At 38.1% G+C, this 22,748-nt stretch overlaps 4 protein-coding genes across 7 annotated transcripts; 2 read left to right on the forward strand and 2 right to left on the reverse strand.

Annotated features, from left to right (window-relative positions):
• The first annotated feature begins 840 nt into the window (after window positions 1-840).
• LOC103938544 (protein encore-like) lies at window positions 841-4,411 on the forward strand. Of its 2 annotated transcripts, none has more exons than XM_009348562.3 (6): window positions 841-1,139; window positions 1,559-1,659; window positions 2,006-2,083; window positions 2,239-2,310; window positions 2,926-3,023; window positions 3,325-4,411. In XM_009348562.3, the coding sequence occupies exons 1-6, from the start codon at window positions 1,116-1,118 to the stop codon at window positions 3,909-3,911; spliced, it is 960 nt and encodes a 319-aa protein (XP_009346837.2). In that variant the 5' UTR covers window positions 841-1,115; the 3' UTR covers window positions 3,912-4,411. The 2 variants fall into 2 exon arrangements, with proteins under 2 accessions (XP_009346837.2, XP_009346839.2); XM_009348564.2 differs by having other exon boundaries at window positions 1,102-1,139; window positions 1,559-1,663.
• Window positions 4,412-5,221: 810 nt separating this feature from the next.
• On the forward strand, window positions 5,222-9,654 carry LOC103938542 (ALBINO3-like protein 2, chloroplastic). The gene is made up of 14 exons (XM_009348559.3): window positions 5,222-5,769; window positions 6,110-6,216; window positions 6,355-6,482; window positions 6,883-6,954; window positions 7,055-7,156; window positions 7,271-7,324; window positions 7,453-7,518; window positions 7,603-7,650; window positions 7,756-7,932; window positions 8,069-8,124; window positions 8,209-8,326; window positions 8,420-8,509; window positions 9,036-9,145; window positions 9,288-9,654. The coding sequence occupies exons 1-14, from the start codon at window positions 5,432-5,434 to the stop codon at window positions 9,493-9,495; spliced, it is 1,674 nt and encodes a 557-aa protein (XP_009346834.2). The 5' UTR covers window positions 5,222-5,431; the 3' UTR covers window positions 9,496-9,654.
• On the reverse strand, window positions 9,497-14,236 carry LOC103938543. Of its 3 annotated transcripts, none has more exons than XM_048568466.1 (9): window positions 13,168-14,228; window positions 12,349-12,440; window positions 11,523-12,223; window positions 11,342-11,412; window positions 11,102-11,191; window positions 10,825-11,010; window positions 10,588-10,692; window positions 10,198-10,300; window positions 9,497-9,895 (listed from the first exon to the last, which is right to left on the reverse strand). In XM_048568466.1, exons 1-9 carry the CDS (start codon window positions 13,534-13,536, stop codon window positions 9,750-9,752), a joined length of 1,863 nt encoding a protein of 620 aa, XP_048424423.1. In that variant the 5' UTR covers window positions 13,537-14,228; the 3' UTR covers window positions 9,497-9,749. The 3 variants fall into 3 exon arrangements, 2 of the variants coding, with proteins under 2 accessions (XP_048424423.1, XP_009346836.2); XM_009348561.3 differs by having other exon boundaries at window positions 10,198-10,333; window positions 13,168-14,220; XR_001952398.2 differs by lacking the exons at window positions 9,497-9,895; window positions 10,198-10,300 and having other exon boundaries at window positions 10,825-11,005; window positions 13,168-14,236.
• Window positions 14,237-16,137: 1,901 nt separating this feature from the next.
• On the reverse strand, window positions 16,138-20,908 carry LOC103938541 (ALBINO3-like protein 2, chloroplastic). The gene is made up of 14 exons (XM_009348558.3): window positions 20,432-20,908; window positions 19,808-19,914; window positions 19,431-19,558; window positions 18,974-19,045; window positions 18,739-18,840; window positions 18,313-18,372; window positions 18,104-18,169; window positions 17,935-17,982; window positions 17,543-17,719; window positions 17,392-17,447; window positions 17,190-17,307; window positions 16,806-16,895; window positions 16,589-16,698; window positions 16,138-16,488 (listed from the first exon to the last, which is right to left on the reverse strand). Exons 1-14 carry the CDS (start codon window positions 20,806-20,808, stop codon window positions 16,323-16,325), a joined length of 1,677 nt encoding a protein of 558 aa, XP_009346833.2. The 5' UTR covers window positions 20,809-20,908; the 3' UTR covers window positions 16,138-16,322.
• Window positions 20,909-22,748: the final 1,840 nt, after the last annotated feature.

The following is a 22,748-nucleotide window of genomic DNA, read 5'->3' on the forward strand; positions in this document are numbered from 1 at the left end:
TATACGTTCGTACCAATGAGTACTACGAGGATATGCTAAAAGAATAAGTCCCACATCTCTCAAGTCAATGGTCAACAGAAGTCAAAGTCCGTGCCTCTAGGGCAATTTCGTAAACTCACGCTTTTAAAATAAATTAAAAATGTAAAATTTGGAACGGGTTGTCACAGTTGTTAACATTGCAATTAACGTATAAACATAGCCATGTTAGTTAAAGCTAAACCGGATGTTCTTTCTCTATGCATCCGAGTTCAAATTTTGCCCCTACGAGTGGCGCGTGAAGAACGTATGCTTTTTTTGCTGCCTGTGTTCAACATTTTTTCTTCGGGGTGTATTCAATTGAAAATTCGAGAAATTTTAATAAATTTATAAATCCATGAATTTTTATGGAGTTTGATTGATTTGTAATGATTCCAAATAAAATTTTGATTCAATTCCCTTGAAATCTTATGAGGAGAGCTGAGATTTGTGGATGCTTAAAGTACACTACGAAATCTCTTCAATTCTCTCTAATTTCTCAACTTTCCCAAATTCTTTAAAATTAATTTCTAATTGAATACATCTCAAATGTTATAAACTTCTTTAAAATCTTAATTGAATACACTCGGATTTCTAAGGATTTAAATAAACTATTTTAAAATTTTAATTGAAAACACCTTGAATTTTAGAAACTCACTTAAAATCATGATTGAATACTCCTAAATCCATTAAAAGAATTAAAATATTTTAAAATTCCAATTGAATGAAAAAAAAAAAAAAAAAGTTTGGAGCGGCGCAAATGAAGCAGTTGTAATTACAAAAAAGGACAAGAGGTAGGTGGTGGGTTATCATTGATTGGTCACGTTGGCCGACCCTGAGATGGGTAGGACTATTGCTTAATGTTCTGCCCTCCTCCGACAAACATAAGTACGACGACAGATTGATAAGGGTGGAACGAACCCACGACCCAACACACAGCACCGCTGAAGCAAAATCTCAACGAGGAGAAAGTTTCCGTCTCCCTCTCTCTATCTCTCTCTCTCTCTCTCTCTCTCTCTCTCTCTCTATCTCTGGACTCTCTCTCTCTCTCTCTAGAGAGACTGAGAAATTCCTGGAATTTGATTCAATTTTTCGACAACATGAGTTTGACCCAGTTCGCCATGGTATGTGTTTCGTTAGCTTTAATGTTGTTTGTTGTTTGTTCTTTTCGATTTTACTATGAGTTTAGAAAGAAGTTGTATAATTTTAATGATGCTCCAATTATGTGTTCTGGGAAGTGCTGATTTTCCGAAAATTTGTGTTTAATTTCTTGGTTTATGAACTAAAAATTAGAAATTTTGAGAGTTGAGTGCTTCAAAGTTAAATTTATCTATCAGTTTATTTAAAATTTATTTACTTTAAGCTTTTAAACTTAGGCAAAACCGAGCGCACTGGCTTTCTAGGATTGAAATAGCCACATATTAGTTTATATAATTTTGAGAGAGCTGTTACATAAATAATTTGTATGAATATGATTTGCTTCGAGTGCCAGAGTTCGTGTTTGAATCTCGATATTTCATACTACAATGCTACCGAAATGCAGGTTGAGGAATTGGCTTCTCTTGTCAAAGACAATCTTACTTGCAAGCATCTTATTCTCTCAGTGGAAGAGGCCTTGGTGGACTTCCTTCAGATTGATACCAGGCATGTAAGACAAACCGCTAAATGTTATTAACATTGCCTGCTCTTATGAGATTAGTTTTACAGTAAAATCTTAAGATTATATCGAGCAGGAGTGATGCAATTCTTTTTGGTATGTCTAGGGTAAAACTGGAGAAATCATTAGTTTCAATTGGTATTCCGTAAAATCTGCTGGCGGGTGTTACTGATGTTTTCGTCTTTTATCTTATTCTACAGCTCGCAGTAGATTCTTGTTATTTTGATGTAGAGCTTAAGATTTGTGTGAAACTAAATCTTATTAAGGTCTTTTGTAATCATTGTTTGTGCTTCGAATACTAATATAAACAATAAAAAAAAATTTGGGTTGCAGTTCCAGTGGGGTCTTGGAGTTGGAACCAATGAGCTCGTACAACCGTCTTCTCTTGCATCGTCTTGCAGATATATTTGGGTATTTTCTTTTTCTTGATCCTACGTTTTGTGTCATATCTTTTCCCCTCATTGTTTTCCCCTCATTGTTGGGAAAATAATGTTTTTGTTGAAGAATGTTTTAAGTCATATGTACTTGACTTCTGTTGGTAGTAAACATATATTGCTTTTTGATAGGTTTTCCCATGAATCTGTTGGTGAAGGAGATGACCGCCACTTAATTTTGGAGCGATGCCCAGAGACTTCAATGTATGTGAAGATTCTAACAAACATAACAGAAATATCTTGACATCAAAGTTTTCCTTCACTTGCTGCTCCAGTTTTCGATTATAATATCGAGGCGTTGGAAATGTTGCATTTTGGGACGAAAATACATTAGTTAAAATAAGACTGGTATCTTGTCTGACAATCTGTACTTACCAGACTCCTAAATGTTTTCATGAACGGTAGAATGTGAACATTGTCTAGTTGATGAAGGGTATGGCAGGAAAGGTAGAGAATGAATTGTAGATGGTAGATTGGCATGAGTGGGGACGGTTGAAAGTAAGTTTGAAAACTGTAGCATTAAAACTACTACTGGACCAGTTAAAGGGTTAGGGTACAAGAGCTGGACTTTCGATGTAATTTCGCTTTTTTGATATATACCATTAGAGAAACTCGTCTGACTAGAATACAACGCATGTAGAATAGGTATCAGATTTATTCAGCCTGAACTAAGCTACAAAAATCTTGTTTTTCCTTCGGAATTTGAAGTCAGCAAACTAAGGGTGATTTGGGCAACATTAGTGGTTTAAGATTAATGGAATTAATTCTCAGTCGAGCGTCCCTGTTTGTGTTCTGTTAATCAGTGTGTTTGGCTTGCAGACCTTCCATCCTTGTTGGTGATATTTTGTGGCAGTATGATGAGACTGATTCTCCAACGACTTCGCACCTATTATTAAAGAGGACAGAAAGCCGCCCAGGTACTGAATTTTGCCTTATTTTCCATCCTTGCTGTATCTTGTGTAATATAAACTGCAATTAAAATGCTCCATCTGCAATGAGCACTTGTATCTACTGCTAGTTTTTGTGTTTCGTATTAATTTTAAAGTCCATTGTATAATTGTGCAGTCTCATGATATGCTACCTGTGGTTCGATATCTAGTTTCGTAATAGATTAGGTCAATCAGTCCTATGTGCTTTGATGTAGGCTATAGAAGTCTTCATCTTAGCTCCCTACCGTCCTTCTATCCATGCTAAATGAAACCTTTTTGTTGTTTCTAGTGTTGAGGAAAAAACCACCTTTGCTTCACCATTCACTTGAGGAGAGAGAAGCAGCTTATTTGGCTGCTCGCGAGCGAATATTTTCAAGCGACTTGGGCGAGGTGAAAGAATCTGTCAGGCAGAAGCCACGTAGTGACCCTGTTGTTGCCCGACGGATGATAGCACATGCCCTAGGCCAGAGAATCAATCCATCCAGTCAGGGTTCCCCTCATGAGGATTGCAAAGCTTCTGGAGGGCAGACTGATGAATTAAATGTTCAAGGCAAGGTTGCTGATGAGGCTAATTTGACTGCAGAATCTTTTCAGCATACCATCTCCCTTTCGAACGGAGATATGAACTCGTGTGGTGAAGTGAAAAACAACCACCGTAGTAATAGTGGCTCACCTCTCACCCGAAGTGAAAAGGAGATATCCCAGAAACAAGGTGACAATAATGGAAGAAACGGACATGGTGTAGATGAGCAATACATCAAAAGGGAGCAGGTGGGAGCAGCAAAGAGGATGTTTGCTAATGCCTTGGGAATGCGTTCAGGGAAGAATGATTCTCTCTCAAAATGCAGCGAGGTAAAGCATGATAGCACAGAGTAACGGTTGAAGTGTTTAGAAAAGTATACCGGTATGCTGTTTCATTTATCGTGTACCCAGTACAACTAAGATCCGGAGCATCTTGGGTCTTCAGTCAAGTGAATGGTTTATGGGCATGTATTGAGAGTTCTGATGGCATGTGAGGAGATGCATGCAAAAGGAGGGAAACCTTTTGAGGGTAGAACGCTGGCAGCTGCTCAGTTCTATATGGATGGACAACGATTTTCCTCGCAGCCAGCCTATACAAGGAGCAGATTCTTAAGCATCTGCCAGTGTCGAAGATAGGTTGTGTTAATTACGGGACGCATCTGTATGGTATGGGTGGTGCAAGAAGGAAAAAATCGCTACTCAAAGATTTTGCTTACCACCTTGATTCTATTTCGTGTCCTTTTGTATTTGTTGGCTTGACATTTCCCTACTTCTCGAGCACAGGATCATCCAAAAACTCAAAATTTGTGTGTTTCAATAAAACTGTAAGCTAACTCGCAATTTATAACCGGTTTTGCGAAGATTTACAAAACCTATGCCGTAACTTAATTTCGTGTCATTTAGCCGCACCATAAGCTTACAGAACATGATCATGGACATTCAAGGGGCATTTTGGCCCGCCGGAACCCTGTTCTAGGCTCGATTGTGTGAGCTATAAGCCTACAACGAACGTAGTTGTGTGAGCTATAAGCCTATAACGAACCTATCTGCGAATTTCTTTTGAAGGCAGTTCATGAGATCATCTCCAATTTTTAGGCCAAAATCTAAAATTTTGCTCCAACTCTTCTGGCTTAAATTTTTTTAGTATTATTAAAGAATAAATTTAGGCTAATTTTTTCTTTTAAAGTAATTTAAAAAAAAATTTATGTACACTATCATAATTTAATTTTATGAACATTTTAACCTAAAAATATTTAAATTCTTATAAATATTGAAAAATCATTAAATTTGGGTGAATTTTGAGTTAAATAATTTTTTTTAGTTATTTTAGCCGTTGGATTTAAATTTGGGCCGTTAGATCTTGTTTTTACTATTAGATTTGATTATATTCGATCTCAACCGTTGAATTCAATAAATCCTGCTCCATTGGTGGTGCCCACACCATTTTCTGGGCTAAATCCTGAAGGGAATTTGGCTTTTGTTTGGTTTTTAGCTTTTAACCCACACATTTAGCATATGTTGGGTTGAGTTTGGGGTGTTTTGAGAGAGAGAAAGGGGGGAGGGGGAGGGGTGTAGAAATAAAACCTTAAAAATAGCATTTAGGTCAGGCACTTCAGAAGGCATTTTGTTCACTAAATGTTGTTGTATCGAAAAGAAAAGGTTTTTTCAAATGTACACGCCCTTTTTTTGGTTGGCCCAACAAATTAACCAGAGTTTACCTTTAACTCAACTCTGGTTACAACTTACCATTTTCTGCATGATCGCGCTTTTACAGTCGATCTGTACTTGCATGGCCATGCCAAATATATATACGTGCATAACAATCGGAGAGTACAATTTACAGTCAAAGCGAAGCTAGTAAGGGAGGCGATTCGATGGCGTTGGCGCACCACCTCCTCCGTCGCTCTCGGGCCTCCGCCGTCTTCAACTTGCAGCTGATGATCCCCACTCTCTCTGCGGCTCAGCCTCACGCGCGTCAGTCCCACCTCCCTCTCCCTCTCCCTCTCCCTCTCCTTCTCCCGTTTGCCCCAACTCGCACTTTCTCCTCTCACACTCCCTGTCTCGATCGACTCGGTCTCGGAGTCGTCCCAGCTGAATCGGCGGCAACTCAGTCGACAGGGGTTTTGAATTCTGGTGCCGAAAAGTCGCTGCTTCCAATTGACGAGCTGATTTCGATGCTCGACTGGTTCCATCAGCTCACCGGCTTACCATGGTGAATATTCGTTTCACTTCCAATTTTTGCTATTTGTTTGGTTATACATCTTACGTGCGGTGTAAATGCTCTTAATTACTCGAGCTACAAGCCCGAATTTGTAAAGTTGGAATTCCAATGACCATGGTGAATCTTCATTTCATTTAAACGTTATGCTACATGCAATCTAAATGTTATTAACCACTTGAGCTACAAGTCCATAATTTGTAGTGTTGGAATCCCGAGGAGAAAATAAATTAATTTTCAGTAATGTAACTTAGGACGATATATAGGATATTGTTAATAACTGTAATTTATGTTTGTAAATTTTGATTATTTTGAATTATGTATTTATATATAGGTGGGTAGTAATTGCTTTTTCAACTTTGGCTATGAAAATGACTGTGCTCCCCATTCGTATGCTGCAAATTAACAAGTTGACAAGGATTGCACGGTTACTTCCCAAATGTAAGTTCTGAACTTTGCCTTGATCAATTCATTCGTTTGTTTTGCAGCTCTACTCTTGCAGTTATCTTTTGCAGATCGAATGCTGAAGTTGGGTTTTACCCGAAACAATATCTGTCTCGTGTGTGTTTTTTGTTGCAGTGCCTCCTCCCCTGCCACCACCCTTCTCAGGAAAGAGTTATATGGGTCAAATGTCTCGATTTTACAAGAAAAGCAAGGCAGTAGGATGTCCCTCATTTCTATGGATCCTTGCATACCCCATAGTCCATGTAACCTTCTTTTATCCCATACTTTTAGAAAGCACGCCGCGTAGCACTATTTTCCTCTTTGCACTTAATATTGGAGGAGAAATGATCATACATTACCATGTGATCCCTTGAAAGGACGCCGCGTAGTACTATTTTCTTTTTCTTAGAATATGAGATTGGCAGTTGAAAATCAAGTGATAAGAAAGGAAGGATAACGCTAGAAGTAGATCAATTTCAAGTTTCCAAAGAGTTAGAAACCTTGACTGTGAATGTAGGAATGCGAAGTTTTCTGTGTGGTTAAGACAAAGCTATGTTGGTCTTTTTAAGACAAAGGATATTGTGTTGTTGCAGAAGTTAATTAATGTTATATAAACAAGTATTCACAACTAATGACGTTTCCCTCTCTTCCACTCATCTGCAGGCTCCCTGCTTTATCCTGTGGCTCAATACTACTAGGAACATGTCACTTGATAATCATCCCGGGTTTGATAGCGTAAGGCAGCGACATACTTATCTAAATCATCGATTTTATGATGCAATTTTTCTTTTACGTTGAAAGCAGATGAACGTGTGATTGCGTGGATTCATTTCAGGGAGGCACTTTATGGTTCCAAAACTTGACAGAAACTCCCCATAGTGTTTTAGGCCTCGTCCTTCCTTTCATGATTGCTGGTTTGCACTTTGCTTCCGTTCAGGTACTTTTACCGATTCTTATCAAACGAAAGACGCTTGTGGCTAATTATTCTTACGAGTTATACGTAGCTCTCAATCTTAAGAGTGAAGCTGACATTGATCTCATGACTTGCTAGATTTCTTTCCCGACGGTTGGAGAAAGGACGGACATGTATGGTTTAATGGGAAAAGTGAGTAGACATAACAGCAAAAAAAAAGTTACATCTTGGTGGTTTATATCTTACTGCAGTTCAGCGGTTGAAAACATCGATTTTCTAATGAACTGCAACTGATTGGAGCTCTCTCTATCTTACTGCAGTACTACCAAGATTACTTGGTTTTCTTGACCGTGCCTATATTATGTGTCAGCTGCACTATGCCTCAGGTGATTCAATTGAACCATATGTGAAATTAGGCTTCATAATATTGAACCCTATGTGAAATTTCAACCACACACTTTGTTTTGCAGGGAAGCCTCGTCTTTTGGGGTACGAGTAGCTTACTAAGCATCATCCAGGTAAGAGTCACTCTGTGTGTGTGTGTGTTTCTATTTTTTTTTTTTTTTTTTTTTTATGTTTTCTAATATGGGGACATTTGATAACTAGTTCGTTTACATTTTCAGAAATTAACTCTCGAAAATCCTGCTGTGCGGGCAAAGTTGCGGTTTCCAGGCATAGATGCTCCTACAGGCGCTGCAAACTCTGAGGATTTGAGTACTCGCGAAATATCGCCCTTGTCTTCTCCTACAAGAATGAAGACAATAAATTTACACAACCTGTCCCCTATTGAGCTTCTTAATGTGAGTGTGTTAACAGTGTTATCAACTGCAAACTTCGTATCAGTTTTCGTTCTCGGTTTTCATACATTTCGAAGATTTTCTAACCAACGGAACTCCGTTCTGGCCACAACAACGTACTCGGGATTCATCGACACAGCTTTCAGTCCTAGTCTTATCACGGGGAGATACAGATAGAGCACTTCATATGCAAAAGTAAGTTGTTCTGTTCAAATTAATCACAAAATTTGCGTACTTGATCATAAAATTAATTGTCTGTTAATTTTCTTGAAAAAACAGACTTGCGCTTGAGAAGGATCCTGAAAATGTAAAAGCATTGATTATCACGGGTCAGACCTTGTTGAAGAAAACTTTGAATGCAGAGGCTACTGAATACTTCGAGCGTGCCCTCACCAAGGTCGGGAACATATTTGATTGATATATCGTCGATATTTGATTGACATGCTATAGGGTTTATTTATTCCTAATCACTCTCTTAACTTCTCATCAGCTCTTCAGTGCTGGCCGGCCGACGGGAGCGGAGGACGTTGATCTTCTAATTATTGCATCTCAGTGGACTGGAGTAGCCTACATACGGCAGGTGAGGTCTCGAGATCGATTTCCCCTCCCTCAATACCTTTGTATCAAAAAAAAAAGAAAAAAAAAACATTTTGCGAAAAAGAAAACCATTTTGCGACAACTAAATTGTAGTAATGGTCCTTCAATTTTAACTTAATTGGAGCAATGATTCCTCAACTAAAAATCCATTATCATTGGTCATTCAACTCATCAAAAAGTGCGGCTATAGTTCCTCAACTAAAAATCCATTACCAAAAGTCCCTCAACTTTAATTCAATTGGAGAAATAATCCCTCAACTTTAACCTAATTGAAGAAATGGTCTGTTAACTTTAACCCAATTGTAGCAATGATTCTTCCAACATAACTCATTTTGACAAAATTCTAACGAAGTTCACAAAAATGACCATAGCTACACGTTTTGATAAGTTGAGGAACCAATGGTAATAGATTTTTAGTTAAGGGACCATTGCTCTAATTTTTTTTAAAAATTAGGGAACCATTGCTACAATTTACACGATCGATAAGTTCGATTTTTATAACTGGACAGGGAAAAGCTGCGGAAGGGATGGTACACCTTGAAAGAGTTGCAAAAATGGAAGTGCCAGATGAACCAAGAGGCAAAGCTCATTACTATGACGCTCTCCTGTTGCTTTCAAGGTATTTATCAGATCAGTAAAATTCACGTTATGGAAAATGATTTTGCACCGCCTTGCCTTTTTTTAGCCTTTGAAGAAAACGGGGGTGCGAAAATTACTACTCTTGCACGTTATTAATGAATGACTTGGCTTCTCCTTTTCAGCTTTTTGGCCAATGTGGATCGCAAGGCTGAAGCTTTGAAGTATCTGCGGATGGCTGCTGCTTACAATCCTGATTACAATGAATACATAGAGCAATACGAAAAGGAAGACGAAGACAACAGTCCCGTGAGCAACACAGCGAAAATCCAGCAAGACGAGACAAGGTTGGGCAGTAAGAAGAGAGGATCAAGAAAAAGAAGAAATAAGTAGCTAGCACAGTAACTGGTCACCAAGTTCATCTTACTTAAGCAGCTTCCGGCTTAAAGTTTGTAATAAGCTAATCACTTTGCATTAACATGCTGTAACTGTTAAGACTCCACAAGCAACTATTTCACACGAGTAACTAATAAATCAATTAAATTATATCCACGGATATTGCCCTAATGAAACATCGTACCCAAAAAAATGTAGTAGTAGGGAGATGTGTAGTTGAGATGCTGCGCAATGCTACGTCTGGCTTTCTGTTACGAAGGTGAGGATTTTGTAGCTAAAGAATGGAACAAAGACTGCGTAGCTACTAACTTTTCCCTCAACAAAACGTTGTACTCGTGCAAACTTCTAAGATTCTTTTGAACATCAGACATATCCATTTCAGAAGCATCCTTCAATTCTGCAGTGAAATAACAATTTAAGGTAAGCACGGAATCAGCAAAGTCTAGTTCAAATCTGCTTCTATTCGATATAATTTCATTCAAGTCACCAGCAATCCTGGTTTGAAATCGAAACTCAACAATTGCTTGTATCTGAAGATTACACTTCATCTTAATACACACCATGGGAACCACCAAAGTTTGTCCTTCATCCAATCATTTCACCAGAGATACAAACTTAAAATGCAAAAAACTCCGACCTTGAATGGAACAAAACAAGATGGTGGCCTATACAGCTATACTTCATGAGTTTAGTTCTTACCTAGTGAAGGAGGTGGAGGAATGATATCATCAATTGTCGGAGTTAAGGCTTTAGGTGGAGAGGAATCTTCTTTAGACGCATGAACAAATTGCTGTTTTCCGTCCTTCGTAGAGCCAAGCGATTCCATTTGCAGAGGCTGGAAGACAAAAGGTTCAAAGAGATATACAAATTTAAAATGTCGTTCACTGATGAGTGATCTAATTGTAAGAAATACAACATTTCGAAAAACTGTATAAATGAGTCGGAATTCTCAATTAGTGATTTGAATTCCCAAAATTCGGGTTTAAGCGGTTAGTGAAAGCTATAACAGGGTGGACAGATTCACATTAAAGAGAAACTAGACCAATAATATCCATGCTTTCAGACAAAGAAACAAGAAGAGTGACTCACAGGTCTGACTGCTGAATGCGATGAACTTTCTTCCGGGTTTGGTGTAGTTCCCGGTGTAAATGACTTCACACTCCCAACAGTGTCAGAGCACTCTTGAACCAGAGTCTGCGAGATCAATGAAAAGTTAAAAATAAAAAAGTAACTTTCTTGGAGAAGAAAGTACTAAAACATTATGAATCAGAACCTAGAAACCAGGTCCCCATGGATCTAAACAAAGACAGAAACGTAAAACATTACCTTCTTAGGCAAGCTGAGCTTCCTGTTAAAACTAATCACCGTTTCTCGTTGCCTTCGCTTATGTGACGATCCATTTTGATGAACTGATTGTGTACCACAATTCACACAACCTGATTCCTCGTTTATGCTCTCGTAATAATCCTCCAATGCCTTGCAGCCCCATGTATACATCACATATTTCCTTAACTAGTTCAAAGCATATGTATCAATGAGTATTATTATATGAAGTCAGATTAATATGAAGTTAAATAAAATGGTAAAATATGAAAGAAATTACTTTATCCCAGCGCTCTTGAGCTTTTCGCCGATTTCTGATCCTCCGCAACACGGTATCTTCATTCCGGAGTTTTTTTATCCTGAACTCAAACTGCAAAAGTAAACAACAAAATTATGAAAACATGAACATAGTTTTTTCAGCCTGATTTTGTATTAGGCTTTCCTTCTTCACAAACATTATAATCAAACATACACACAGTGACGAAGAAAAAACACAAAGCTATAAGATCAAGTAACGTACTTGCACCAAAAGGTAGAAAAAAATGCCAATACAGATGCAATACAGGCCACCAAGTTCCGCAAGGAAGCTCACTACACGTCAAGGTGGACAAAAATATTAGATCATCAAAACTTAAACCAAGATGTCGTAAAGAGAAAATCATTCATCTTTGATGTCGTTTTAATTGGTGTAGAATACTCACCAGGACCCAAAACGTTTTGGTTATCTATCCCCACGATATAGGCAGAGAGAAAGTTGATATATAATGTAGTGTTGAGCATTCCATCCTTAGAATTTTCAAGGGACGCTCGGAGCTGACCTTCATCACTGAAAAATGAACCCGGAACAAACTCATGAAACAGAGGTTGGATAAGCCTTAGATCATGATGATTATGGTATATCCGGGGAAACAAACTAAATTTTAATATATTTGTAGTATTTCCTCTGAATGTAACTGGTGTATCATCAAAACTGCTTCCATTCTTTAGGGTTCCGCTAACAAAACTGACATGTTTTTTACTAGCATGACTCCTTGTACTGAGATTGAACTGAAATCCAACAGCAGCAGCAGGATTATTAGGAAGATCGACGAACTGCCATGAAATGTACAAATTGTCTTCAAGTGGTTGACAATTGCTGCACCTAAGAATTATAGTTGGTCCTATACTCGTATTCCGACACAAGTAGTTCCCGAATTTTGACAGAGGAGCCACTCTGTAGTCAATGAAGCCAGGATTTCCAGTAACTAAAGTACCAAGATCACGTAAGTTTGAACAGCTCATACTAGAAACCACGGTTATGTTAAATTCCATGTCATTCTTGAAGGCAGCCAAGTCAGGTGCATTTGTTGCTCTGACATTATGCACCTCGATACTTCTATTTGATATGGTTTGGTAGAGCAACCTGTGAAGAAACTGAAAATCCAAGTAAATATAAGCTAATATATAGAAACCAGAAAAAACCTGCACAGCTAATAAAAACAGCATGAAAGACGTGCCAGTTCGAAAGAATTATATCAAAATACTCACGCAGCAAACAAGCCAACGAAGAGAATCCAACTTGCCATTGAGAACATTCCACCAAGTTCCGTTTTTCGTTTCTTAACTACCTTTTGATCATCCTGTGCCACAAATGAAGTTAGTTAACATCCATTTGCATAACTCGCCATCAGGATGGAAAACAAATCTACTTATAAAGCTGTCATAATCTAATAAAATTGAATGCTGAAAGTGCCTTCAACAAGTAGCCACATAAACAATCCACAACAGATCAGCTCTCTAACTAACACATGTGTATGATGTTTTAATAGATTCAAAGAAACCAAGGACAAAGAAGATAAAAGAAGTTCAGATTCATAAACAGTACTGCCTTCTATGTTCCAAGCAGCAGCAGAACTTTGAGCACATATCAACCGGCAATTGAATTTATCACAATTTTCCTTATAAATAGATTCCACACAATTAAGGGTTGCATCTTTTTCTATTTAACAGGGTGATATTCGAAAGGGAAATGATAACCACGCCCCTTTTTTCTCCCCCACACACCCATGTTTAATTCTGTTCGATGTTTCCGTTTGATTTATTTAATCCAATGGCCAAAATCAAAGAGGGTATGTGGGAGGAGAAATATGTGTGTAACTATCATTTCCTATTCGAAACTACCCTACGGGACGAGGGAATTCGAACTTAGTGATGCAAAGGGGCAGACACACCGTACTGATCAACTCGCCTAACACACATCCGCCTTAATGGCTGCATATTTTGCTTCAAAGATTCAATAACAATAACAAATAAAAGATGATTAAGCTAATAAAAGATGTTTAACAAAAGAAAAAGAACAGTAATTACCAGCCAATGCCTAGTGGCAAAGCAAACATCCAATCGGCTAATCCACCACCGGAGCCGGAACCAAATGCTCCGGCCGTCGTTGCCGAGCTTCATAAACCTGAGGAAGAGGCAAAAGCAAAGCCAAGAAAGCAGCAACACAAGCGTGCCCTCCAAGAAGACGGCTTGGGATTGCGTGAACTTTTTTATGGAGTCAAAGGAGAAGATGGTCTCCGGGAATTTTATGGCGTAGCTGTTGATGCCGCCGTCGGTGGAGATGGTGGAATTGGCGGCAAACAGGACGCAGCTGGCGGCGGTTTGGTTTAGAATGTACCCAACTGCGCAGGCGCACTGGCTGCCATTGTAGCTGATGCTGTTTGATGGACATGGCATGTTCTTCTTCTTTCAGCTTGTTCTTGATTTTTAGACAGAGAGAAAGACTAGATATTTAGAGAGAGAAAGTTTGTATGTTTTTGGGAGGAATTAAGAGAAAATAAATGGTGGGTTTTTATGGGGAGGAACAAGAAAAGTAGGATCACAATAAAAATTTTCTCCTTATTTATGGAGGGTTGGGAGGGTTGGTGAACGATTTTGGACCGTTGCGATGTTTTTATGTGGGAATTTTTGGTTGAAACTTGTGATGTGAAAATTGAGGATTTTGTCCTTACGACGCTGTTGAGAGTTTGAAGTTTGAAACTTATGCCTTCTGAGCGAGTTGAGAATTCAAAGATACAGAATGTGAGTTAGGTCATCGTTAGAAAATTATATTTATGTTGTTTAGAGTTTTTCTTATTCAAGCGATAATCAAACTCGAAACTTAAAATTTAAAAGCAAATATTTCTAATCAACTAAGTTACAAATCGTTGGATAAAATAGAGTTATAGAGAAATAATTAGGGGTTGGAGGAAGGAGGGTTGGATTGGATCTCCTGCTAGAAGTTGTGAGTTCTACAGGGAGAGAGAGAGAGAGAGATAATGGGTTTGGTTGGGCTGTGGTGAGATGTTTGATTGATTGATGCGTTACTTGTGTGTAGATTCCGTGAGGTTTGCTTGTGTTCCTGCCCGATCCAGTTTGTTCTACCCTTCGAAGGAAATGTGGGCAAAGAAAGGAATGTCTTAGAACTCACAGGAAAGTGTTTCTGGAGAATCTTTAGCCCTTTATTTAAGAGGAAAACTATTGAAAGGTATTTCAAAATTTTGAATTTTAATGGTAAAAATAAAATAAAAAGTAAAGTGAATAATATTATGATTAATTTTTTAGTGTAAAAATATGATTTTTAGTTAAAATGAACAGTACTGGAAGCCCTTATTTAAAATTACAAAAAGATCAAACGGTTAAAACACCTACCCCGAAATCAACAAAGAATAGATTTTAGAGACAGAGATTTCAGCCGGATCTTACCCTACTAAATCCTAAGGATCTGGAGATCCATACCGTTGAAATTTAATCTAACGATTACAAATAGGAAAGTCCTTCTGAATCTAAGGTAATAATAATTGTAATTGTTGGATCAAATTTTTAAAATTCAAATCTTCGGATCCTAAGACTTGGTCTGAGAGATCTGGCTGAAATCTCTGTCCAGATTTTAGAGTCTTCTCTGTTTGTTGAGTGTGGTGTGGGTCACATCAGCTTGTTCGGAAACGGTACAACTCCGCCCAATGTGACATGGTGCCGACACTTTTGGACTTACGCGTTAATTACGCCAACTACACGGTTCCACATATAAAGCAAATTATTAAACCCATATAATGTACTCGGGTATGAACTCATGACTTGCCACCAAAAACACTTGGTTAAGAAAAAACATAATGGTGGAGAAATTAAATTTAAATAATTTAAAAAATTGATGATTTAATTATTATTTAAGTATTAATTAATATGTTTATTTTTTTAATGATATATTGTTTAATTTGAAACTAAGATATGAAACCACATACAAAATAATCGAATTGATTGTATATACAAGGTAATATATTATCTATTTTATACTAAGAACACGTTAAGAAAGACTATAAATCTTCAATGGGTTAAAAGTTAGCGAGAGATTTTTCAATGTGTTTAGAACACGTGATGGTATATCACGTGTTGCTATAAAAATGGTAAAATAGGTGTTAAAAAGTTAATAACTTAAAAAATAAAATTTTCCACCACTTATATAAAAACAAGTGATGTACCACTTCTGTTCCGGTCAAAATAAAATTTCTCAAAATTAGCATACACCTCACCGCGAGTAGGTTGGGTCGCAATGACAAGCAATTATCATATATAATTGAAAAAGAAAGTGGAATCACCGAGGTATTGCTTGTAGTTTATTACTATTAGGTGTCACAACAAAATATAGTAATTAAAATAAATTAGAGTTAGATCATTACCGGAAAGAAAATAAAAAATAATAATATCTCAAAATGGAGGGCACGTGACGATGCAGCCTTGCTTGCTATGAATCAGAATTAGGATCCATTGACAGCTGCAGCTGCTGCTGCTTTTTTTCTTTTTCTTTTCCACTCTACTGTTCTCCCTCCTTTACGAAGACTTCGTCTGAAAGGAACTTTTTGAATTTTGCAAAACATTTTTAATCCATAATGTTATTTATAAACACGAAAAATTAATACAATTGTTGACAAACTCTTATGCAATTACGTCTCACATATAATAATAGAGAGCATCAGCAAGTATATCAGTTTTACTTGTTTAAATATAATAATTATCTTAATATATCATTTCACGTGGGCATGCATATTGGTTTAAGACCTCTTAATTTGTATAATTAAGAAAAATCATGCTTGCTAATTACTACTCTAGCACTCTCAAGACTTATTCAGTCACTAATTAATTTGTATAAACAAATTGGGACCGTTGGATAAGATTAACTACCAGCTAGCGAACTTGACAGCCAAAACCAACATAACTAATATGACATCAGCTGCTGCATAAGAATTAACAGGTTTTATTGTCATCAAAACTAAGTTGCTGTCTTTTGTCTGAATCCACTGATAACTGTAAGATTTAAATGTTCATAACTTATTGTTTCCGCAAATTATTTGATTCCGAAACGCGGAAAAATTCGGTTGTAAAATACAATCAATGATCAAGTAAAACTATAAAAAAATGAGCACAAAAATTAGGATGAAGTGAAAAACAAACCAACAAAAACGAATTCTGCAACGATTTACGCAGAATCAATAGTCTCGTCGCCTACTGCCCGCCAGATCACTTACAAAACTGCCATCCTCCTCGTTTTCATTTTCGTATTGCTCGAGTAATTCGTTGTAAGTGGGATTATAAGCAGCAGCCAAGCGCAGATACTTCAAAGCTTCGGGCTTGCGACCCTCGTTGGATAGAGCACTGAAAGGAAGAAAGTCGAGTTATCAATAAGACTGCAAGTTTCTTTTTTTTCATAATAATATGCAAGTTTGCTTCACAATTTTACCGATGTGATAAATACCTTGAAAGTAACAACAACCCGTCAAAATAATGAGCCTTGATGCTCGGTTCATCTGGCTCTTCTAGTTGTGCCACTCTTTCAAGGTGTACAATCCCTTCTGCACTTTTTCCCTGCTCAAGCATGTCGGAAGAGAAAATTAAACATATGGCGTTTGACCTGCTAAAAATAAGTACAGTTCCATGGCACACCACAAATGAAACTTAGTAATGAGCCTCACCTGTCGTATGTAGGCAACACCAGTCCACTGAGATGCAAGAATTAGAAGATCGATGTCCTCCCCTCCAGTCGGCTGGCCAGCACTGAGGAGCTGTACAGTAATTAAGAGAATGATTAATGAATGAATAAATGAATGAACGGAGAAAATAATCAAATATAGCTGTAATTGCAAAACAAAAACTGTCATGAGACAGAGACATAGTATGCGTCTGAATTATCATATTTCTTGACTTTTTGTGGTGCAGGCAGACACTGTTAGTCTGTAATCTTACAATCAGAAAGCGTGGTGTGAAGGCAATTGCCACACCCAAGATAAACCTAATCATGGTTACTGATATGTAAACAGAAAAGTAAAAAACCATATAAAGCAAACAAGTATGCGGACCTTGGTGATAGCACGCTCAAAGTATTCAATGGCCTCTGCGTGCAAACTTTTCTGCAGAAGAGTCTGACCCATTACAACCAATGCTCTTACATATTCCGGATCCTTCTCAAGGACAAGTCTGTTTTCGAAAAATTCTCTATTCAGTACACAATTAACAAGTGATATGATAAAATATGCACTGTGATTTGTACGGAGCAATTACTTTAGCACAGGAAGTGCTCCTTCTTTATCGCCTTTTGATAAGACTTGGATGGAAAGCTGTCTCAACAATCCCAGGCATGATGTTGTAAGAAAATCTAGAATAGCAACGGATTGAAAGATAATGCACGGGCTTCTAGTTCACAAACACTTACATTAAGCAACTGTTTAGGGGACAGGTTCTGTAAGTTTATTTTCTTCAATTTTGTAGGAGAAGCCAAGGGCGATATATCAGGAGTACCCGCCTCCTCAGGATTTGGAGTGACTGTAGGAGCAGCCTTGTCTGGCAACCCCAACTTTGCCCGTAGAGCAGGATCTTTGAGAGCTAATTGCTGAAGACAGCAAGATTTAGAAGGAAGCTAGTTTTATGATACTCATTTACAAAGTATAGTTAAAAAGTTTTAGCCCATCATCCATTAAAATTTATTTATGAAGAAGCACAAATAAGAAAGTTTCATGTACCAAGATAAAAAAGAAATCAACCAAAGTAACAAATTTGTATCCTATACTTAAAGGCATGTTAAACAAATAAGTACAGTTTACTCACCTGAATGAGACTTAGTGAGCTATTCGTAGCCCAATAAACTAGGCTTCCCTACAAAATAACGTAGATGTGTATGTCAAAAAGCTTCCGGGGCCAGCATAGAGAACAATCACGTGAACCAAAATATCAAAGCGTAATTTCACAAACTTGTAAAGACAAAATACAAAATTACCTGAGGAACACAGTAGGTAACAAATAATATTGGGAAGGTCATAACATCCAAATAACGCTTGTAGTACTGCAGAAAGATAGAGAACCCAAATCATTTGTTCGCAAACAAAACTACCTCTAAAACAATATGACTACAACCTTTATTAACAAGAAAGGGAGGGGCTTTAGTAAGCAAACATTCTCGTTAGTAAGAATACTGTATGTACTCACGTTTGCTAATGTGTCCAACAGGCCGCTGGATTTTCCTACTGAAGAATTCTTAAAAGAAATCTGATGAGTTGAAGAGATAAACATCAGTTACAATCATAAAATGTATATACAAAACAAAAATGCATATAATCAGCTACAAAAACACTGCAAAAGAGCCCAATTTCATCCAATGATCATTCAATCTTTAATTTCCCTTATTGCCTCTTGACTTGCATCAACCACAGTACAATAAGAATCACACATCAAAGCCCCCGTAAATGGGGCACTGAGAGCATCATCTTTGCATTTTAAAGTTCTTTGAACACGATTGACCATATAAATAATATAATCATCGAGAAGGTTGATATAACGTAGAGAATCGTGACAGATAAAAACATAAAATATTTAAATCTGAAATCAACAGAGACCAATTCCATGATTCACCACCTGAACATTGGCATAGTGCAAACCAGCAATCAGAAAAGGAAAGATGGAGCCAAGAAGACCACGAGGTAACTCAGTCAAATTGCTGAACCACAAGGCGCCACCCTGAAATGAAATGAATGAATTCTATGCTCATCTGCTTTCAACGCCAAAAGAGAAGAGAAAATACACGTATGCCATAAAACTCAAATAAGATACATTATTTCAACAACCAAAAGGAAAGTATATGTGTCCTTACGCAATCAAATCCATGATGATTGCCCAGTGACATAGTCCGAATGGTGGTCAACCACAGGAGAAAGCATGGAACCTGCCGATGAATTAGAAAACAGAGAAACAGCATTATTAAAAACTTTTCTATTCAACGTTACATATTGCTTATTCTTTGTACTAGTAGAAAAACTAACACATCTTTTTCTTCCAACCATTGCCCAAACTTTTCTTTAGAACTCCTAGTTTCACCAAACCCTTCAACTATATTAGTAAGGTTGCTACGCTCACCAAGCTTGCAAACTCATCACTTAACTGTGTCCTTTATCATCTTAGCACTCATTTATTCGACACATATGAGGAGTCCAATATACAATACTAGACTGATGGTTATCTAAATGAAATATTTTCTAGGTTCACATCAATCATCCAGCAATAGAATCACTCTCTCTTCCCTAAACCCAAAAATCAGATAAGAGAGTTACCTGAACAGAGAAGGACGCAAGGAACCATAACATCGAGGGACACCCAATCACCTTTCTTTCTTTTCGAAATAGAGAAATTTGATTAATATAACTCTTTCCTGAGAAGAGTGGTGGCATTGGAGGAGGCACTATGAGAAATGTATATATGTTAAACAAAATTGTACAAATATGAATACAAAGTATACATAACATACTGCAAGTTATGATATTTTCGTGCGAACCAAATGCAGAACACAAAAGTTCAACTAAATGCTAGTCCAGACCAGGGTCGGAGAATAGTAATGCATAGAACATAATTGTAGTGTTTGTGTTCGTATGAGTAAAAGTGAAATTACAACAAGCAAACAAAAGAATTGAAGTGGAAATCTAAATCTCACATTTGGGAAATAACTCTCCAATCCTTTTCAACTTTTGCAGTTGCACAATAAGTAACGGGAGCAACGAAATTCTCATAGCCAAAGTAGAGGACCCAATAACTATCCACCTGGTGATAATTTAGAAACACAAAAAAAACGAAATTACAAAATTACAAAATGCAAAGATACAAACTTTAACTCTTGAAACCAAAAAGATAATAAAAATTTCATTTCTTGTTCTTGTGCTTTCCCACATTTTCTGTTTGGAAGGTGCTTTTAAAATCGCTAAAAGCACTTTCAGATAGCCAAAAGCGTTTCAAACAATGATTAGCAGAAAGATACAAACTTTTACTCTTCAAAACAAAAAGAAAATTTCAGTTCTTTTTGTAGTTCTTTCCCACATTAGCTCAACCCTGTTTGGAAGTGCTTTTAAAATAGCTACAAGCACTTCCAGATCACCAAAAGTGCTTCCAACAACGGTTAGCAGAGACAGTTAAAAGTGCTTCTGGGGCAGAAATGCACCTGGAATTGCTCTGTGGAAAAAACACTTGGGATGTGCCACTTTCAGGAAGCACTTCGGATTTTTATTGAAAAATTTCAATGCATTTCAAAAACAAAAGCAGAAATCTTTCGATCAACACTCACCATGGCAAACCAGTGAGATCATGGAACCCGTCGAGCACCGAAATCAGCACTCGAACGGGAAGCACGGAGTCCTCGCCAGAAAAGCAACCTAAACTCAGAAGCTCCGACTGAGTCGCCGCCGGGTCGACGGCGGAGACGCCGAGCTGATCAATATCGGAGTCATCGAAAGAGCTGGTAGAGATAAATCGAGAGTGGGAGAAAGCGAGGGATTGAGCAAGCGCGTGGGAGTTGCGAGGAGGCGAGTGGCGGCTGTGGTCTTTGCGATTAGTGTTTGTAAGGATGTGGAATTGACGCGCGTGAGAAAGAGTGGGGAGGAAGTTGAAGGCGGAGGGGCGTATGCGACGGAGGTGGGAGGAGAGCTTGGAGGAGGTTGCCATTAGTGGTGGATTCGGAACGATGCGGAGGAGTAGGGTTTTGTGTCTTTGCCTAAATTGGTGAATCTACCGACTCACAATGTAAGGGCGCCAAACAACGTGCGTGCGTGCGTTTTCTTATTTTTGGGTATGCACCCCAAAACTCCACGCTAGTTTCACTTTGTCCACTGAAATTAAAATTTCGTCATTACATTCTTTAGAAATTCATTTTTCGTTTCACTTTGTCACATTCCATCAATTTGGTTAAAAAAAAAATACTAATTTCACCATGCACACGTTGAACAAACAAAACGACTTGCGTAGGTAGCTAGAGTACACTCTGCGAAGGGTCCCTTTTCCTCTTCGAGGTGAGAGATTTTCTCTTCAAGCTGAGAGTCTTTCTCATTATTTATGCGAGACTTTTAAACTTAAGATTTTCTAGTGGCACTGGCCCTAGCTTAAGCCAGGGTCGGTTGCCATGTCCTCTTCTCTCCCTTTTCCTTTTCTTTTCCTTGCCTCTACTATTGTTTCTTCCAAATTTTAACTTCGATCTGGCCAATTCCTCTACCCCCATAGGTATTCCTTCCCGGCTCTTCGTTGGTCCGATCTTCAGCCATGTTTCCGATTGAGATCATGTGCAGAGTTCCGGTGTTTACATCGGCTCAGGTGTTTCCAACACCACCACTTTCTCTTTGTTGTATGTCGGTTCCAACAATGTTGCTTGTGGGTTTCCACAAGCTTCATACTAGTGGTTGGCTTATCTCGCTTTGTCATCGACTATCCCTTGTTTATGGCTGTGCTTAGGTAGCATATCGGGGTTGAAGGTGGCGTTTGGTGTGGCAATACTCAGTGGTGGACAGGGAATCGTTTGGTTGAATTGTAAAGCTGATGGTGGAGATGGTAGTGGAAGCTTCTCGGCTGCTATGTAGTTTTTTTTGGGCCTTACTGTTTGTTGGGCTCTCTTTCTGTTTGTCTTTAGTCTTAGGCCTTTTTTTGTTTTTTTATAGGTGGAAGTTGGGGCTTTGGTTTGCTTGTAAGTTTGTGTTAGTTGTTTAATAAAATCTCTCTTTCACCAAAAACAAAAACAAAACTACTTGCTCAATATATCGTGTAACTGCTTCCAAATCCCTTAAAAGTTTAACTTAACCCTCAGGAAAACTATTTTACGCAAATGAAAATTTTGCAATTTTGTCAAAAAAAACATAAGTGTTAGGTTGGCTCGACACACGCAAAACAAGGTGAGCTTGATGCACACAGAACGAGGTGAACCATGGCACACAGAACAAGGTGGGCTTAGCTGATAGAAAGCGGGGTGAGCTTCTGGCATGCAAAACAAAGCAAACTCTGCACACGAAAAACGAGGCGAGATACGATGCACAAATCGAGGTTCGCATCAAAAATGAGGTTGGCTCTTTGCACCCCAAAAAGACCGGGCTCCGTGGATGCAAAAAGTGACACACCCAGACTCGAGATGTCCACTTGGACCCCGAATCAAGTTGTGCTGACCGACACCCAGTGTAATAACCCTTACCCAAAATAACCTAACCTTGGGCCTTAAGTTAACACAAAGGGGGCTAGGCTTGGCTCAATGAAATTTACACGTTCCATTACTATTTTCTCTTCGGGAAACTGGTGTCAATTTGGAAGCAGGTGAGCACAAAGCTTGGCTAGCACATTTTTAGGTAAGACCTATCTTCGTAGACATGGTCAGGGAAGCTTAAGAACTTGATCCAGAGTGTGCAGAATTAAAGGTACAAGTGTTGAAGAGGGAGAATGAGAAATTCGTCATCCGTAGGGATGGAGCTTTATTGAAAAGGAACCGTTTGTTCGTGCCTAAAGATAATGAAGCTGTTAAAAAGGAAACTCAGGATGAGGCTCATACTTCAGCTTATGTTATGCATCCGGGGAGTACTAAATTGTATCGCACCATTTATCTTTTCTATTATTGGGAAGAGATGAAACGG

The sequence above is a fragment of a genome, unplaced genomic scaffold, assembly GCF_019419815.1.
Source record: "Pyrus x bretschneideri cultivar Hongxiangsu unplaced genomic scaffold, Pyrus_bretschneideri_v1 Contig48, whole genome shotgun sequence".
Lineage (NCBI taxonomy): Eukaryota > Viridiplantae > Streptophyta > Magnoliopsida > Rosales > Rosaceae > Pyrus > Pyrus x bretschneideri.

What these genes read in the sequence shown, in the direction of transcription:
- LOC103938544 (XM_009348562.3), top strand. Translation starts at nt 1,116, where the DNA reads ATGAGTTTGACCCAGTTCGCCATG. An exon ending in GTTTGACCCAGTTCGCCATG is followed by an intron (nt 1,140 to 1,558) that starts GTATGTGTTTCG and finishes ACCGAAATGCAG; the next exon opens with GTTGAGGAATTGGCTTCTCT. An exon ending in TTCCTTCAGATTGATACCAG is followed by an intron (nt 1,660 to 2,005) that starts GCATGTAAGACA and finishes TTTGGGTTGCAG; the next exon opens with TTCCAGTGGGGTCTTGGAGT.
- LOC103938542 (XM_009348559.3), top strand. Translation starts at nt 5,432, where the DNA reads ATGGCGTTGGCGCACCACCTCCTCCGTCGCTCTCGGGCCTCCGCCGTC. An exon ending in TTGCATACCCCATAGTCCAT is followed by an intron (nt 6,483 to 6,882) that starts GTAACCTTCTTT and finishes ACTCATCTGCAG; the next exon opens with GCTCCCTGCTTTATCCTGTG. An exon ending in TGCACTTTGCTTCCGTTCAG is followed by an intron (nt 7,157 to 7,270) that starts GTACTTTTACCG and finishes ATGACTTGCTAG; the next exon opens with ATTTCTTTCCCGACGGTTGG.
- LOC103938543 (XM_009348561.3), bottom strand. Translation starts at nt 13,536, where the DNA reads ATGCCATGTCCATCAAACAGCATCAGCTACAATGGCAGCCAGTGCGCC. An exon ending in CCAAAACGTTTTGGGTCCTG is followed by an intron (nt 11,413 to 11,522) that starts GTGAGTATTCTA and finishes CTTGACGTGTAG; the next exon opens with TGAGCTTCCTTGCGGAACTT. An exon ending in CTCAAGAGCGCTGGGATAAA is followed by an intron (nt 11,011 to 11,101) that starts GTAATTTCTTTC and finishes GCTTTGAACTAG; the next exon opens with TTAAGGAAATATGTGATGTA.
- LOC103938541 (XM_009348558.3), bottom strand. Translation starts at nt 20,808, where the DNA reads ATGGCAACCTCCTCCAAGCTCTCCTCCCACCTCCGTCGCATACGCCCC. An exon ending in GATCTCACTGGTTTGCCATG is followed by an intron (nt 19,915 to 20,431) that starts GTGAGTGTTGAT and finishes AATTATCACCAG; the next exon opens with GTGGATAGTTATTGGGTCCT. An exon ending in GTGTTGCCTACATACGACAG is followed by an intron (nt 16,699 to 16,805) that starts GTGAGGCTCATT and finishes ATGCTTGAGCAG; the next exon opens with GGAAAAAGTGCAGAAGGGAT.